This window comes from Sordaria macrospora, chromosome 2 (genome assembly GCF_033870435.1).
Source record: "Sordaria macrospora chromosome 2, complete sequence".
Classification (NCBI taxonomy): domain Eukaryota; kingdom Fungi; phylum Ascomycota; class Sordariomycetes; order Sordariales; family Sordariaceae; genus Sordaria; species Sordaria macrospora.
This window is the reverse complement of record NC_089372.1, coordinates 464,012-479,303: the sequence shown is the minus strand read 5'-3', so window position 1 is coordinate 479,303 and position 15,292 is coordinate 464,012. Positions and strand designations below refer to the sequence as shown.

The window sequence follows — 15,292 nt, the reverse complement described above, 5'->3', positions numbered from 1 at the left end:
GAGGAGTGATTTAGTCGACGAGGTGTGGGTGCTCCCCTTAGACCTCCCCCTCCGCCACCGGTCATGCCACATCCTTTGGGGACACACGAACATACTCCAATACAGATACCCTTTGCGCCCGCATCAGTCACTGACTTGAGGCTACTTGAGGACAATATTCGCGGCATGCTCGTACACAATCCTTTAGTGTTGGGAGCACCTCCGAAGTTGAGATCGGTTGACGTGGTGGGAAATCTGCCGACGGACCGGTGTTTGACGATTGACCTTTGACGGTTGGGTGTTCTCTGTCTTCACATGGTGGCCTAGGGACATGGCTCTGGGCAGTGTCGAGGTGGGAGACCGGCCCCACAGCCTGGACCCTTAGAGAGACACTGCGTGCGCAAGTACCGTCAAATGTTGGATCCAATGGGTACCCGTCAAGATTAGAATCGCCTTCTTCCCCTTGCCGCCAGATGGAGTTGGGGACGACTCCAGGACTCCAGTCCTGAAGTATCCCTCCTGGGACATCCGTGCCTAGAACTGGTCAACCACTTCACTACCTTCCACCTCACCCCTCCCTGCCCGGGACTCACTTGGCAGGGCTAGTCACCAGCACTCCTGTCTGTCCGTATAATTCCATGCTATTTTAGTCCTCCAGGCCACGCGCTTGGCTCTTTCCTATCCCCACTCAGAATTTCACCCTGCCATAGCTTTTCTCATTTGGGGTATTTAAGGCAGCTGGGACTTCTCGGCTTCTACCACATCTTTTCAACAAATTAACCCATCATCGAATCAAGCGACCATTTAGCTTGGCTTTCTTTGGCTTATTTCCTTCAACATCACAATCGATACAACCATTTCGCCTTTCGCCTGCTTTTATTCTGATCAGCCATCTAACTTCAACCTCCGAAGGACTGGCCTCTGTTTAAGGGTGCTTTGGGTCCATCTATCCTCGCCGCCCACGATCGTTAAACTTGACAGTCGTTTACCGCTTATCAAGACCCAAGCACCCTGTGCCCATCAACTATCAAGCTGAACACCGTCTCGTTTACGCAAATCCTCTCTCGTTTACGCCAATCCACACCTCTTCGCAGCTCGTCAGCTGCACAGCGCTGCCCCCTGCTTTCGTTCGTCACAAGCAGAAACGCACCACCATGTCCGACCCGGCCATGGACGCACCATGGCCCGCTGGCCAGTCCTACCTGGAGAAGCTGCCTACGGAGATCATAGAGATAATCTGTGATACTCTCGGCCCAGAGCGCACGAGGAATTATCTCATGAAAACGTCTTCCAGTCGTCATCCTCGTTATCCGAACAAACCTGCTGAGGCCTGCTATCCATCGGATCCCATCGACTCGCAGTCGTACCTCAAATCCCGCCGCGCACTGTACAATCTAGCTCGGGTCTCCAAGCGCTTATCTCCAGTGGCGCGCAAGTATCTGCTGAGAAAGGTTTCAGTCACCGATCCCCAATGCCTTTTCAAGCTGGCCAAATCTTTGGCTCTTTATCCGGACACCCGCCCTCATGTCAAGTGGCTCGGAATCGACGCTCAGTTTATCTCTGGGTGCCACTTCCAGGAGGAGGATGGAGGAGACGCAGACCCAGATGGAGATATGCCAATGCGACATCCGAAGCTCGAATGTTTGTGCGATGGCGAATACTGTGGAGTCCGTCCGCTCTACCACCGGCACTGGGACACTTGCAGACTCTCCCTGGAGATGGATTTCATGTGGAACTTCGAGAAGGTCCTGAAAGTACCAGAGATGAAGGGATTCCCGGATATGGGTCACCTGTTGCAATTGGTACGGCAAATGCAGTACACGGAAGTTAATCTGGATTACTTCCTGGATGACAGGACTTTCGAACAGATGTGCAATATTGGTCTCAAGGTTGCCATCTTTCTTTCTCCCAACCTCCAGGCACTTCGGCTTACGGCAGACTATAGTCATTCACATTCATTTCTTTTCCGCTACTCAATGGGTATCGTCCCTGCTCCAACCGAGAGTTTCGGCCCTTTTGCCATGGAGTACCACCCAGATGTGGCCAAGTTCCTGACGACACTCAACATGGGCGCATCCTCCTTCAGACATTTCTCCACCGCTCCTACACTGACCTTCATTCCTACCTGCCCAGCAACCCTGGAAGAGCTAACGCTGATCGATGACGGCCCGATCTACGTCAATGATGATCAAGAGCGCTGCCGCGGTATTGAGCCACATCAACTCCTCACCTGGCTCAAGCCTGCCAAGCGTCTTCGAAAGCTCCGGCTCTACAGCGGACTTGATGTTGAAGGCTTGACCATGGTACTTCGCTGGGGCCTTGAAGCAAGTCCCTACAACCTCACCCATCTGCACAACATTAACACCATTCTGCTCGCGCACCGCGAGACCCTGCTGCATTTTGAGTGGTGTCAGATGTCGAATCCGTGGAAGACCGACGAGCAAGCCTGGATCAAGATGTTTGGACCGGATCAGAAATTATCGTGTCTCGCGGAGCTCAAGGAGTTAACCTACCTCAAGCTGTCAGACATGTTCGTCTACACCCGTCAGCAGTACCTGGATCGCCGGGCTTCTTTAGCTGCCATGGATGCCATCACCAAGAAGTCGATCTTGCTCAAGGCGGATCGCGAATACAACGATTTGGTGGTGCTGAGGCGTAACCTGTTGTATGAGCTCTCCGCACCGCCCAAGTTGAAGAGGGTTATTGTGGTGGGAAATTTGCCGAGGCATGGTCGTCGGTATATCGAGGTTAATACTTAATTAGGGTTTTGATGTAAAGTCCGGTGCTCGGTGCGAATAGTTATGGACCTGGAATGCTGATATATTCAGACCTGCCACCTGTCCCAGAAGCATGTGGCCTTGTCTCCCTAACATTCCTTTGCCGTCGTTGCGCACCAGCGACTTACCTTGACTCGGAACTTTTAACTTCGTTCACTGGACTTTCAGCGCGAAAACAACGGAGCATGCCCTGCTACTTGATTATCGATCCGTATTCGGATCTACTCATGTACACATATCACAGGGTTCTTGCTGCTTATCTCTTAGTCTCTCTTCTCCGCCAATTCAAATAGTCCAGTTAAAATCCTTTCGTTCATTCTCGTGCCCTCGTATTAGTATCCATTATGTGCACTTACTTAGACGTTTAGGTCTAGCCGGTGCCCGGCGTGCTCAAAGACTGAGGTGGTTTGAGGTTCTTAAACGCTGCCCCTCCTTTCCCTCACCTCTACTCTGACTAGCCAGTAGCTACTGGCTAGGCAAACGTATTACGTAGGTACCTTCCCAACATCTGACAAGCCAGCTGCCTTTACCTTGTTCTTCGTTGCCGCCTTTCCCCACGTTTCCGTCCAGTCACAGCCGCAATATTTCCTTCTCTTCCCCTTGCGTCTATCTTTCTTTCTTTTCTTCTTTCCCCTCCACCCATAACAACATCTGCCCTTCCAACTCTCGGCCGTCATCCACGCATCCACACAACAGTTCTTCCCCAAGGAGACGGGAGGAGGCCTTGCGGGAGGAGGAGAGTGGGAGCGAGAACGGGGAGGAGTGATTTTGCCCTTTCTTATGTCTTTTCCTTTGTTATACAGGTCTCGCCATGCACTGGCGGCTCGCCCACTGGGCGATTAGACTGAGAGTGTTGGGCCGCGTTTACGCTATGGACAACACATGATTTACAACGACAATAGGCCTCGGTTTGCCCTCGGATTAATGATTTTGATGGACAGTTAGGGCATTGCTCTTATTTTTGTATGCTAGACTCACCGGTGCGGCACGTCTCATGCCCTACGGGAGGCGGAAGTAGACGTTAAAAATAACAACAACAACAACAACAACAACAACAACAACAACAACAGTTCTTCCCCACTAACCAAGTCGCAAACGGCATCATCTACCTACCTAGCCAACATCTTCTTCCTTCGGACAGAGCAAAGCATCAAAATCCTCGTCGTTGGAGGTAGTGGGACTTTACCTTGACCTCAATGACATCGCGCCTCTACTGTACCAGATATATCCACGGGGCTAAAGCTCGTCCAGTCCCTCTTCTCGATATCTGCACGCATAGTCCGTGCTCGAGCCTGCAAAACTGCCCAGTCTTGACTGGAGGGACTGGAAAGACGATACTTTATTTCATCTGAGATCTTCGGCTAAGGTACCACGACTTTGACCTTTCCTTCAGGAGGACCTTCGAGAGGACGAGAACGAGTAAGGTATGAGCATAGAGGTGGAGTCAAAGAGGAGGACATGGAGGATAGTGCCGTTACCGCCGTCGTCACCTTCTCGCGTACTCCATCATCTGGTGGTGGTGGTCTTCGGCCAAGAACAGGGGCGAGTATTATCCCCTTGGTGGAGAGCTATTTGAAGGTTTGAAGGAGAAGATACGAAATGATGATGATGAACTTGACCCTAGGACTGGAAGCTCTGGCAATTGATTTTGATATATTTCAAGAAGAGATATCTGTGAGCTTTCTAGTTCTAGCACACCCAGCGCGGTCTTTTTCGATATCGTACTACCTAGTGTTGGGAAATATCTTGAGGAAATAGGTGGTTACGGAATATTTAGATGGGGAGACCGCAATCACAACAAGGCGGGAAGAATATAAAAGTTAAGTAGCAAGAAAGGATTCCGTGTTGAAATGACCATAGGCTACAAAAGGTAGGATTGTTAAGATAACTTGGGGACAGACACGCACAACTGCCTCTAGTAAGGTCTTTAACATTTATGCCACTGAAAAACGTGTGATGCTTTGATCCTGGGGGTCTTTTACCTTGACACGTTGTGAAGGAAACTCCTGGGCTGTCCAGCAATTGCGCTCTTGAGAAGAGGGAACCAAGTGAATGGCACGTTCACATCTGTTCCGGAATAGTGGGTGGTCTTGCTCAGCAAACATGAATACGAAGGTGCCTATATCCTCGTTCCTCAACCCTTCATTACCGGTCAAGGCTGTGAGGTTCCCATTCAAGTAAATCACCCCTGAATGACGGATGCTAAGTCCTCGTTGTGAAGGTCATGTTGGAACGAGGCTAAGGAACTGATGAGCGGGATTGGAAGGTCTTGGAAGCCCGTCCGTGCCCTGGGTTCCCTTCACTGGGATTGTCCACTACCCAGTCATTCACCGGTCGGCGGTCTCCTGCCGGTAGTATTTCTTTGCCACGCGGGCTCATTTGGGTCCATTCTTTTCCTTGACCACCACACAATCAAGCCTTGTTCTGGCGCGCGGCCTTTCAATCTCGGACAGAAGCCCATATCTCACGCCTCACAGTCGACTCTCCACTCAGTCCAACTTCACTTCCAGCACGCAATCAAACCGGGCGCATCAAGTCCCTAACGCGTAGCTTCGTCATTTGCAAAATTATCGCCTCTGTAGGTCATACCTCCATTCTTCCTCGTCCTCCTCCCCTCCTCGTCCTCCTCCCCTCCTCACCTTCGCTCCTCGTCACATCTGCTAACCCTATTGCAAAGCACCTATCCTGCCATCTCCCCACCTCTTCACCCTCCTCTCTCACCAGTCACTAAGTACACTACCATCGAGATGGCCCAGCAAGACGGCAACGAAACATACGCCGACCTCTACGACGCCTCCTCCGACGCTCTCACCCGCCTTCCCATCCCCTGTCTCCTCCCGGACCTCTCAAACTACTACGCTTGGCAACACGCCCTCTACTTCCACCTGCGCTACAACGGCCTCTTCTACTTTTTGACCGGCCAGGAGCAGTCGCGCTGGGAGCTGCGCTGGCACGAGGCCGGCATGCCGGGTAACGAGGAAGACCGTCCGACCTACTTCGATCGCAGGAACTATATGCGTCGCAACATGCATGCTTACTCGATTTTGTTTTCCAAGATCGGCCATGTTGTGCCCCGCCTGCTGGAGATGGGCTGGGATGGTGATCGCGATTCATTTGGGTTTAGGACGGATTTGCTCTGGGGAAGGATTCAGGAGTTGAGGGAGAGACAGAGGCCAGGCGTGCCTGCTCCAGTGATGCAGCAGCAGCAGCAGCGTGAGCGTGCTCCTGAGACTGAGCAGCGCGAGGGTCAGGGCCGTGTGGTTAATGGTGTTAACGGTGTTAATGGCCATGCTCGTGGTCAAGTCAACGGTGTTCTGGTCAATGGTGTTGGTCGCGTTCATGGTCGCCATCACTCGCAGGCTATTTCGCTGGAGGATGATGATGAGATGGAGTAAAGGGCTGCTGTGACACCAGACGGCAGTTGAGCCCACTCACCACTGTCATCAACACCGAGACTACAAGCGAGCCGCATAGGACACAAATGCATGGAACCTTTACAGCAAGAAACATCATCTGACGACATTTGGGGATAGGAAGATGGAGTGTAGATGCCGCTTATGTGGTGTTGTGGTTATCGGCAAAGTTTTTACAGGACACAGAATCAAGGCTGCACAGGGTAACTTGGCTTTAGCGTGTTTAGCGGTGTTATGGTCACGCTGCATCGAGAGTCGGAGTACTTTGGTAGCCGAGAACACTTCCCTTCACACAGTCACGATTTGATCTTAAAACCGTCGTGACCTGGGTCAGGTATTTAAAATGTATGTGCGGCTCATTCTGGGATTCTTGTGATAGTGTAACCACCCGTTGAGTTGTGCTGAATTTCAGTGTCTCTGGCCTCGGAAGTGCCTCCACCAAGAACATTAACTGGTCCTAACACCTATGGTCCACTATGGTAACAACCATCGCTAGCCCGCTATCTCAGTTCTGTTACAAAGTTGCAGTCCTCGTGATAGCGTCCCATCGCTTGGTTATCCCCTTTGCCATTGCAGCCGAAATGTTAAAAACCCGACAGCCTCCGCGGTTGCCGACCAAGATCGAACCGAAAGTGACTTGATGCCATCCTGAATCCACCCATCCTTCATTGCTTAACGATCCGAAGGGAGATGCCATACTTGTGTCAAGCCATGCGAACTACATTGATCATCCATGATCCTGACCGGTGTCGATAAATCCACCCAACCTCTTCCTGCACATCCAGCCCGGTTACCAGAAACTGCTTGTCTCGACTCTCTGGGAATGGCGTGTCTGTCATGTCATGCTGATCGCTTCGTCGTTGCTCAGGGGCCGAAGAACAAAAACGAGTGGCCTGTAGCTAACTTGTCATAGAAGGTCTCATACTCCTCGATAGTCTCCTCGTCGATGCCGAGACCCTCCATAATCTTCGGGTGAACCTCCACTCCGAAGTCCTGACGCAGCAGGCGGCGCAGGTACAGATACTCAGTCTTGTGGGTCTCATCCTCGATAGGCTCCTCCGGGTTGAACATACGGAGCAGCATCCGGTCCTTGGGCGAGTCACACTCTGAGTCAAGTGTGATATAGCGACAAATGTAGCTCCACAGCTCCTGAGGGTCGAAGCCGTAGTCATCGTCATAGGCCTTCAGGCCAGCGGTGAGCAGCATCGGCATGACCTTGTTGATCTTGCTGTTGATGATGGTGAAGGCGTGCGCGCGGCGTTTGTGCCACGAGTTACCAGACTCGACTTTGGTGTTGGCCTGTCCCTTCTCGTGGGTGCCGTCGATGAAATCCAGCAGGCCATGGTGGTTGAGGTACACGCGCACGGAATACTTCCACTCTTTGACGTTCTTGACGCCCTCCAGCTCAAGGATAGCAGGAAGGAACTCTGCGTGGGGTGAGACCGAGGTGGTACGAGGCATTGCTGATGATGAAGGGCTTGACTGCGGGGCTAGAAAGCGTTGAGTGTCACACGGACATATGCCACACTGTCAAACGAGCATATGCCACACTGTCAAACAGGCATATGCCACACTGTCAAACGAGCATATGCCACACTGTCAAACGGGCATATGCCACACTGTCAAACGAGCATATGCCACACTGTTAAACGGGCATACACCACACTCCTGGTGTCATACGAGAAAGACCTACATGTATGCAGATTGCTAGATGCCTTGGAGCCTTAGGTGACAAGGACCCGTACATACTAGATAGGTACCGTTTCCCTTTGGCATAAGAAGGCCTTAAAGCCCAACCTTCCTCTAGAGGTTGAAAGGACCAACGAGGCCTTCGAGACCAAAGTAGTTTATCAGCTGAATTGAACTACTGTTCCAAGCCCAGAATACTGCCCTTGTCACAGATAAACTACTTCCCTCTCGAACCATCCTTACCCAACTCTTCAACACATCACCATCACAATGGCTTCACCTCAAGATCAGCCCGTCCCCTCGGTCGAAAACTCCTCCCTGGTCCTCTATCACCCAGGCGACTTCGATACTGTTATGACCAACAGCGATGATGCTATCCCCAGAAGTTTGGTCCAGGTTACCAACCCCCCTCCCTGGCTCATCACTCTCCATGACCAATTCGCGGCGGCTCACGCCCAGGTGCGCGAGATGACCCTCTCCGTAGGGCACGAACACACCAGAGACCTCACGGCCCTCAAGGAACAATACGACATCCTGAGGAAGAACTACGCCACTGTCACCACCCTCTTCGACGCTGGTATCGAGGCCTCTCAAGCCCAGATCGCCCGCTTGGAGCAACAAGTCCAGCAGGCTAGCTCCCGCTTCGCCTCAGAGGTGTGGACTGCCATCGCTCAATACGGCGAGAAGGACGAAGAACGCCAGAAAGCCGTTTACCACCTTCGTGACGCCCCAGCCAAAAGAACAACAGCCACGTACGGCCGCCGTCTCAACCAAACGCAAGAACGCCGACCGTGAAGAAGAGGGAGCTGAGGCCCTCGATGACGAAGCCCAGTTCAAGAAGGCCAAAACGGCCGCGATCACCAGAGCCATACAGACCATGGATATGGACCAAGACTCTGACTCTGATTTTTGAATGGCCACCATGAAGCACCACATGGATCACCTCGGCCTCACTCTGGTGTCAACCCCGTCGTTTGCACTCTGAAAAGGCTGGGCTTTAACGACGACGAGACAGAACAACTCCGAAAGAAACCCTGCCCTGAGCCTCACTCCGGCTCACGACCAATCGTACGAATGACCCTGCTCTATAACGACGTGGAACATCCTGTTCGCGTCCTTTTGGACCCAGGAAGCTCGATCCCAGTCATGTCATTTCACCAAGCACGCGTCTGGAAGCTTCCCTTAATCAAACGAGCCAACATCCGCACCCTTATGGGCTTCAACGCGGCGGTCGACACGATGGGAGGACGATACTATACCGAGGCAGTCGTATTACGGCACCAAGAAGATCACTACACCCGCCTCAATTTCGAGCTCTCAACAATGGATGACGAAATTGCACCAGCTCGATCGTCCTTGGGCTTCCCCCCACCATCGCCATTGCCAGCATCCAAACCAAGATTGACGCCGCCATTGCAGCAGTCCCCAAAGAATTTCGAGCCTTCCTCCCCATAATGAGCGAGGAAGCCGCCATGCGAATGCCAGACCACCAGCCCTGGGATCACAAGATCGATATCATCGACGACCAAACGCCGCCTTGGGGCCCTGTCTTCGCTATGAGCGGGCGAGAGCTCGACGCCCTCAAACCCTGGCTTGACAAAATGCTAAAATCAGGAAGAATCAGAAAGTCCACCGCCTCATGTGGCGCTCCCCTCATGTTCGTCGATAAAAAGGATCCCGACGATCCTCTCAGACCGGTAGTCGACTACCGAGCCCTCAACAGAATGACGGTCCCCGTCCGGCACCCCATACCGCTCATCACAGAGCTTCAGCATGCCCTCAGAACGGCCAAGTTCTACACCAAGATCGATCTCAAATCAGGGTTCTTCCTGGTGAGAATGGCCAAAGGACATGAATGGAAGACAGCGTTCCGGTGCAAATACGGGCTCTTCGAGTACGTAGTCATGCCCATGGGATTGATCAACGCGCCTTCAACCTTCCAAGCCATGATGAATCACCTCTTCATGGACCTCATCGACGCCGGCGTCCTCGTCTACCTCGACGACATCCTGATATACGCAGACACGGAAGAAGAACATGACCGCTTGGTTTTGGAAGTCATGAAGCGGCTGTCAGAAAACCACCTGGCTGTCGCACCCCAGAAGTGCAAATGGAGGGCACAGAAGGTTGAATTCCTAGGCTACATCATTTCCCCAGAAGGCATTGGTATGGCTGATGACAAAGTGAGAACAATTTTGGCCTGGGAGCTTCCCAAAACCTTGAAGGAATCACAATCCTTCCTGGGCTTCGCCAACTTCTACAGAAGGTTCATCAAAGGGTTCTCAACGCTAGCCCAAGCCATCTCAAAAGGTAACGCCCTGGATCGAAAGCTTTGGAAATGGACCGAAGCAATGACCAACGCGTTCAACGACCTCAAGAGAGCCTTCGTATCCGCGCCCGTTCTGGCACATTTCGACCCCGCCGAGCCAGCAATCATGGAAACCGACGCTTCGGACTTTGGGATTGGAGCAGTACTCTCCCAAAGGAAAGAGGATGGCAAGATTCGCCCAGTCGCGTTCCATTCGCGAAAGATGTCGCCAGCCGAGATGAACTACGAGATCCACGACAAAGAGCTCCTGGCCATCGTCGACAGCTTCGAACGATGGAGGATCTACCTCGAGGGGGCAAAGCACAGGATCGAAGTCTTCTCCGACCACCAGAATTTGGCCTACTTTACCCACGCCAAAGTCCTCAACCGCCGCCAAGCCCGATGGGCAATCCAACTGGCCAACTTCTGGTTCATCATCAACTACCGACCCGGCCATTTGAACGGCAAAGCTGACGCCCTATCCCGTCAAGAAAGCTTCAAACCTGAGAAAGGGGGAGGTGAGGACCAGCCGATCACGACGGTCCTGCAAGAAAAACACTTCTCATACTCGGAAGGAAGCAGTTTTCTCTTGTCAAAAGATAGGCTTTGCAGTCTCTCTACCCCTCGATGGAATGATGAGTTTATCAGGCAGCTCAAGGAAGCAAGAGTCAACGACCCGGTATATATGGAACAGTTCCAGAAGGACGCAGACAAGGACTTCGAGAAGTTCGACGATCTCCTCTACCGAAAGAACCGCCTTTGGATCCCCACCAGCCTTCAGAACGAGGTCATCAACTCAGAACACGACACTAAGTTCGCCGGTCACATGGGTATGGATAAAACCATGGAGCTCATCACCAGGAACTTCTGGTGGCCCAAGATGGAGGAATCAGTCAGGGAATACGTCCGCGGCTGCCATGAATGCCAACAGAACAAGCCTCCTCGGCACTCCCCGCATGGTTTGCTCCAACCCATGGAACTCCATTACGCCCCATGGAAGTCCGTTGCAATGGATTTCATTACGGATCTGCCCCTTTCCAACGGCTGTGATTCCATTTGGGTTATGGTGGATCCCTTCACAAAGATGGCCCACTTCATCCCTCTTAAGGTGGGAGAAAAGACAACAGAAGACCTCATCAAGATTTTCGCCCGCTCATACTGGCGATTGCACGGGGTACCATTGGACATCATTTCTGACCGTGACTCCTGATTTACGGCCCATCTCTGGAAGGATTTCCTGAAGCTCGTCGGCATCAAGAGTCGAATGAGTACAGCTTTCCACCCTCAGACCGATGGCCAAACCGAACGGCTCAACCAGATCCTCGAAATGTACCTTCGTGCCTTCGTCAACTACGAAATGAGCAATTGGGAAGATTTGCTAGCCACTGCCGAGTTCGCATACAACAATACCATCTCGTCGTCGACTGGTATCTCCCCGTTCTACGCCAACTACGGCTATCACCCTGCTTCACACAACCCCCCTGACGGCGCCCCTCGCAACCCTGGGAGTCGCCTTTACGCCCATTGGATGACCCAGGTTTACGAGCACGCTCAGAAACATCTCGACCGCGCCCGTCAGAGGATGAAGGAGTGGGCGGATAAGAAACGAACGGATGCACCGGTCTACGAGGTGGGACAGTTGGTCATGCTGAACGGTAAGCACATCAAAACCAAGCGCCCCTCAAAGAAGCTCGACAAGAAGCTTCATGGCCCCTTCAGGATTTCACAGGTGATCTCCCCTACCGCTGTCCGGTTAACCCTGCCCAAGACATGGCGAATCCACGACTCCTTCCACGTCTCGCTCCTGGAACCCTATCGCGCTGGCAATCGGGAGATCCCCGATCCTGACCAGGTCTTGCGAGAGGCAGCCCCAGCGGTATCAGAAGACTACGAAGTCGAGAAGATCGTGGATTCCATGAGGGCTGAATCCAAGGTGTTATATCGAGTCAAGTGGGAAGGATGGAACAAAGCCAGTGATCTCACATGGGAGCCATGGGAGCACTTCTACACTGACGGAGCGAAGAATCAGGTCATCGCCTTCCACGCGCGGCACCCAGAGAAACCTCGAGACCCCAATGTCCCGACAAACTAACTCCTCCACAAGATCCCACCACTGTCCGGCTTACCTTGCCCAAGACCTGGCGTATCCATGACTCCCTCCACATTTCGCTCGTCGGACCCTTACCGCGCTGGCAATCAGGTAGCCCCTGACCCTGACCAGGTCCTGCGGGAAGGCAGCCCCGGCTGAGTTAGAATCTCTCTATGTCTCGCTCGTCGAACCCTTACCACGCTGGCAATCAGGTAGCCCCTGACCCTGACCAGGTCCTGCGGGAGGTAGCCCCGGCTGAGTCAGAAGACTATGAAGTGGAAGAGGTGCTGGACTCCTTGAAATTCGAAGGCAAGGTTAAGTATCGAACGAAGTGGCAAGGATAGAAGGAACCAAGAACTTGACATGGGAACCATAGGAGCACCTCTTCACTGATGAAGCAGAAAGCAGAAGTCATTGTCTTTCACACCAGGCACTCAGACAAACCCTGAGACCCTAACGTCCCAACGAACTAACCCTTCTACGGAATCCTACCGTCAAAAGCTAACGCATGTTCGGCTCGAGGCGAGCCTTGGAGAAGGGGGAGCTGGTGTCACACGGACATATGCCACACTGTCAAACGAGCATATGCCACACTGTCAAACAGGCATATGCCACACTGTCAAACGGGCATATGCCACACTGTCAAACGAGCATATGCCACACTGTTAAACGGGCATACACCACACTCCTGGTGTCATACGAGAAAGACCTACATGTATGCAGATTGCTAGATGCCTTGGAGCCTTAGGTGACAAGGACCCGTACATACTAGATAGGTACCGTTTCCCTTTGGCATAAGAAGGCCTTAAAGCCCAATCTTCCTCTAGAGGTTGAAAGGACCAACAAGGCCTTCGAGACCAAAGTAGTTTATCAGCTGAATTGAACTACTGTTCCAAGCCCAGAATACTGCCCTTGTCACATTGAGTCAGAACCGCTTCACTTCCAGTGCCGATCAAGAGACTTGCGCGCGCCTTTTCGTAGCGACTAGGCCTTTAATGCCTGCATTCTCATGTCCGTGGGACAGACTTACCAGCCAGCGGAGAGCACGGGATCTCAGACATCTTTACGAGCATCGTGGCAACTGGGTGCTAATGTTCGTTTTTTTTTTTTTTTTTTGGCTGGGCGAGGGGTGGCTTGCAGTTTGGGGGACGTTTGGCTCCAGGCACTTTACGTTTATGTCAGTTAATGTTGGAGATTGAATAGACGATAAGCAAGGAATGCAACTTACGCGACGGATGAGGTATACGCTGGAGGGTGTCTATCTTCAAGGTGAAGGTGAAGAACAGCTTCCGCGGCGGCTTGATGCTGAGGTTTCTGGGGATGTGATGAGAAGGGATGTGATGGGAAGGGACCTCGACGCTGTGACAGGTGAGGATTGGTGGAGGGAAGTCTCCGTTGGTGGCCACCTGACGGGCAGGAGGTATTTGTTGGCTAACTGTGCTTTGGCGCCGGTTCGCTATGCTGCCCATCAGTCATTTACTAGCACTCTTACAATATGATACGGGGGTATTCATCTTGTTTATCAACATACCTTCCAAAAATTGACTTCATCCCAACTCCTGTACTTCCCACTCTTGCGTCATTCGTCATACCATGAAAGTTACCTCTGCCGGGTTGGTGCCTAGTGGCAAGAGGCGAAAGTTACAATTTTGTGTAAAACTACGGCAAACAAGCGGTCCTTAAAACCCCTCCTTCTCCTTAATTTTTCCCCTCTCCGCTTCCTTCCTCTCTCACCTTTTCCCTCTCACAACACTCCAGCCCGTCAAGGTCCTTGTCCACCCCCGCCATTGCGAACACTCATCTACAGCACAACACCAACCCTTCCTCCCTCTCGGCCTATCTGCCCGGGTCTTATTAACACCTTCGTCTCTCAGTTGCTATCGCGTAAGTACCTGTGGTCGCGCTTCCCCTCTGGAAACAGGACAACTTTTCTAACAATGAAGAGTGAGCCAGAAGTCAAGCCGTTTTGAACGCCCAAGATGTACACCGCAAAGGAGAACAGAGCAAAGGAGATGCTCGCCTCGGCCGACGCCAAGATGAGCAGCAACGACGCCACACCTGAGGCAATCAAGCTCGTTCCTATCCCCGAGCCCAAGGAGGATCTTTCGAACTTCGATCACTGGCTTCATGCTGTTGGATTTCATCTCGAGTTCTACGGTCTGGATGACTTGGTTTCCAGCATGAAGAGTGAGTATCGGGAGGGTCCCTTGCCCGCGCATTTCAAGACCGCCGCCGACTGGCACCGCTGGCATCGCCACTGCCTGCACGCCTACTCAATCATCTACTCTCAGGCGACCAAGGTGATTGAGCAGGGCTCCATGTTTCTGACCGGATTCAACGCCCAGCCCAACTACTGCCCCCATAAACTTCTGATGATGATCAAGAAGTACAAGGAGTCCAAGATTCGCTTCACCGCCTGATTCGTTCACCAGAGCTTCCTTCATCAAATGCAAATTCCCAGATCTAGCCAAAACAGTCGACAATCAAGCATTCTAGCACCGAGATCTATTTGCATTCAGGCAACATAGCAGTCACGGCGTTCTCAATTCTCATTTCCTTTCAGTCATTCGTCAGATTGTGGTCAGGAGGTTCAGGTCAGCACTGAGCTCCCAGAAGTTTCGTTCGACAATTGGCGGTCACCTGCGGAGGAGCATGACACTGATGGCAACATGAACGACATTGATGGTGTTGGAGGTAACGGAATGATACACCACAAGTGGCATTGAGTGTGGGAGTGAATGTTTTTGTGTATTGATTAGGTTAAAAGAGAGAGAGAGAAAAGAACAGGGAGGACGGAGTCCGACGTGGTTTATATACAGGGTAGCTATGTGTGGATCGTATCCACTTAGACAGAAACGCCAAGGAATGTGATGGCTTCAACAGATGGAAGGATGCATTGACTGGCTGGACCAAGAAAAATGCCTTCATCTTGATGGTTACCTTCTAGGGAGTGAGCTAAAGGCGGTTTCTTTTGGAAGGACTATGGAAGGGTAAAAGCACGTAGTGGTCACAGTCACAGATAGCTCCTTCTTAAGTT

The 15,292-nt window shown here is 52.2% G+C and overlaps 5 protein-coding genes across 5 annotated transcripts; 4 read left to right on the top strand and 1 right to left on the bottom strand.

Moving 5' to 3' along the window:
- Window positions 1-1,823: 1,823 nt before the first annotated feature.
- On the top strand, window positions 1,824-2,738 carry SMAC4_05489 (uncharacterized protein; the record flags this gene model as incomplete). Its single annotated transcript, XM_003349158.2, has 1 exon — window positions 1,824-2,738. The coding sequence occupies exon 1, from the start codon at window positions 1,848-1,850 to the stop codon at window positions 2,736-2,738; it is 891 nt and encodes a 296-aa protein (XP_003349206.2). The 5' UTR covers window positions 1,824-1,847.
- A 3,754-nt stretch (window positions 2,739-6,492) lies between these two features.
- SMAC4_05488 (uncharacterized protein) lies at window positions 6,493-7,630 on the bottom strand (the record flags this gene model as incomplete). Its single annotated transcript, XM_003349157.2, has 1 exon — window positions 6,493-7,630. One exon carries the CDS (start codon window positions 7,628-7,630, stop codon window positions 7,034-7,036), a length of 597 nt encoding a protein of 198 aa, XP_003349205.1. The 3' UTR covers window positions 6,493-7,033.
- Window positions 7,631-9,312: 1,682 nt separating this feature from the next.
- Window positions 9,313-11,376, top strand: SMAC4_13198 (uncharacterized protein; the record flags this gene model as incomplete). Its single annotated transcript, XM_066091311.1, has 1 exon — window positions 9,313-11,376. The coding sequence occupies one exon, from the start codon at window positions 9,313-9,315 to the stop codon at window positions 11,374-11,376; it is 2,064 nt and encodes a 687-aa protein (XP_065945981.1).
- A 54-nt stretch (window positions 11,377-11,430) lies between these two features.
- SMAC4_13197 (uncharacterized protein) lies at window positions 11,431-12,258 on the top strand (the record flags this gene model as incomplete). Its single annotated transcript, XM_066091310.1, has 1 exon — window positions 11,431-12,258. The coding sequence occupies one exon, from the start codon at window positions 11,431-11,433 to the stop codon at window positions 12,256-12,258; it is 828 nt and encodes a 275-aa protein (XP_065945980.1).
- Window positions 12,259-14,186: 1,928 nt separating this feature from the next.
- On the top strand, window positions 14,187-15,137 carry SMAC4_09687 (uncharacterized protein). Its single transcript, XM_003343346.2, has one exon. The coding sequence runs from the start codon at window positions 14,235-14,237 to the stop codon at window positions 14,673-14,675; it is 441 nt and encodes a 146-aa protein (XP_003343394.1). The 5' UTR covers window positions 14,187-14,234; the 3' UTR covers window positions 14,676-15,137.
- The last annotated feature ends 155 nt before the right edge of the window (window positions 15,138-15,292 follow it).

Bases quoted from the DNA above. Each gene is read 5' to 3' on its own strand.
- SMAC4_09687 (XM_003343346.2), top strand. From the start codon at position 14,235: ATGTACACCGCAAAGGAGAACAGAGCAAAGGAGATGCTCGCCTCGGCC.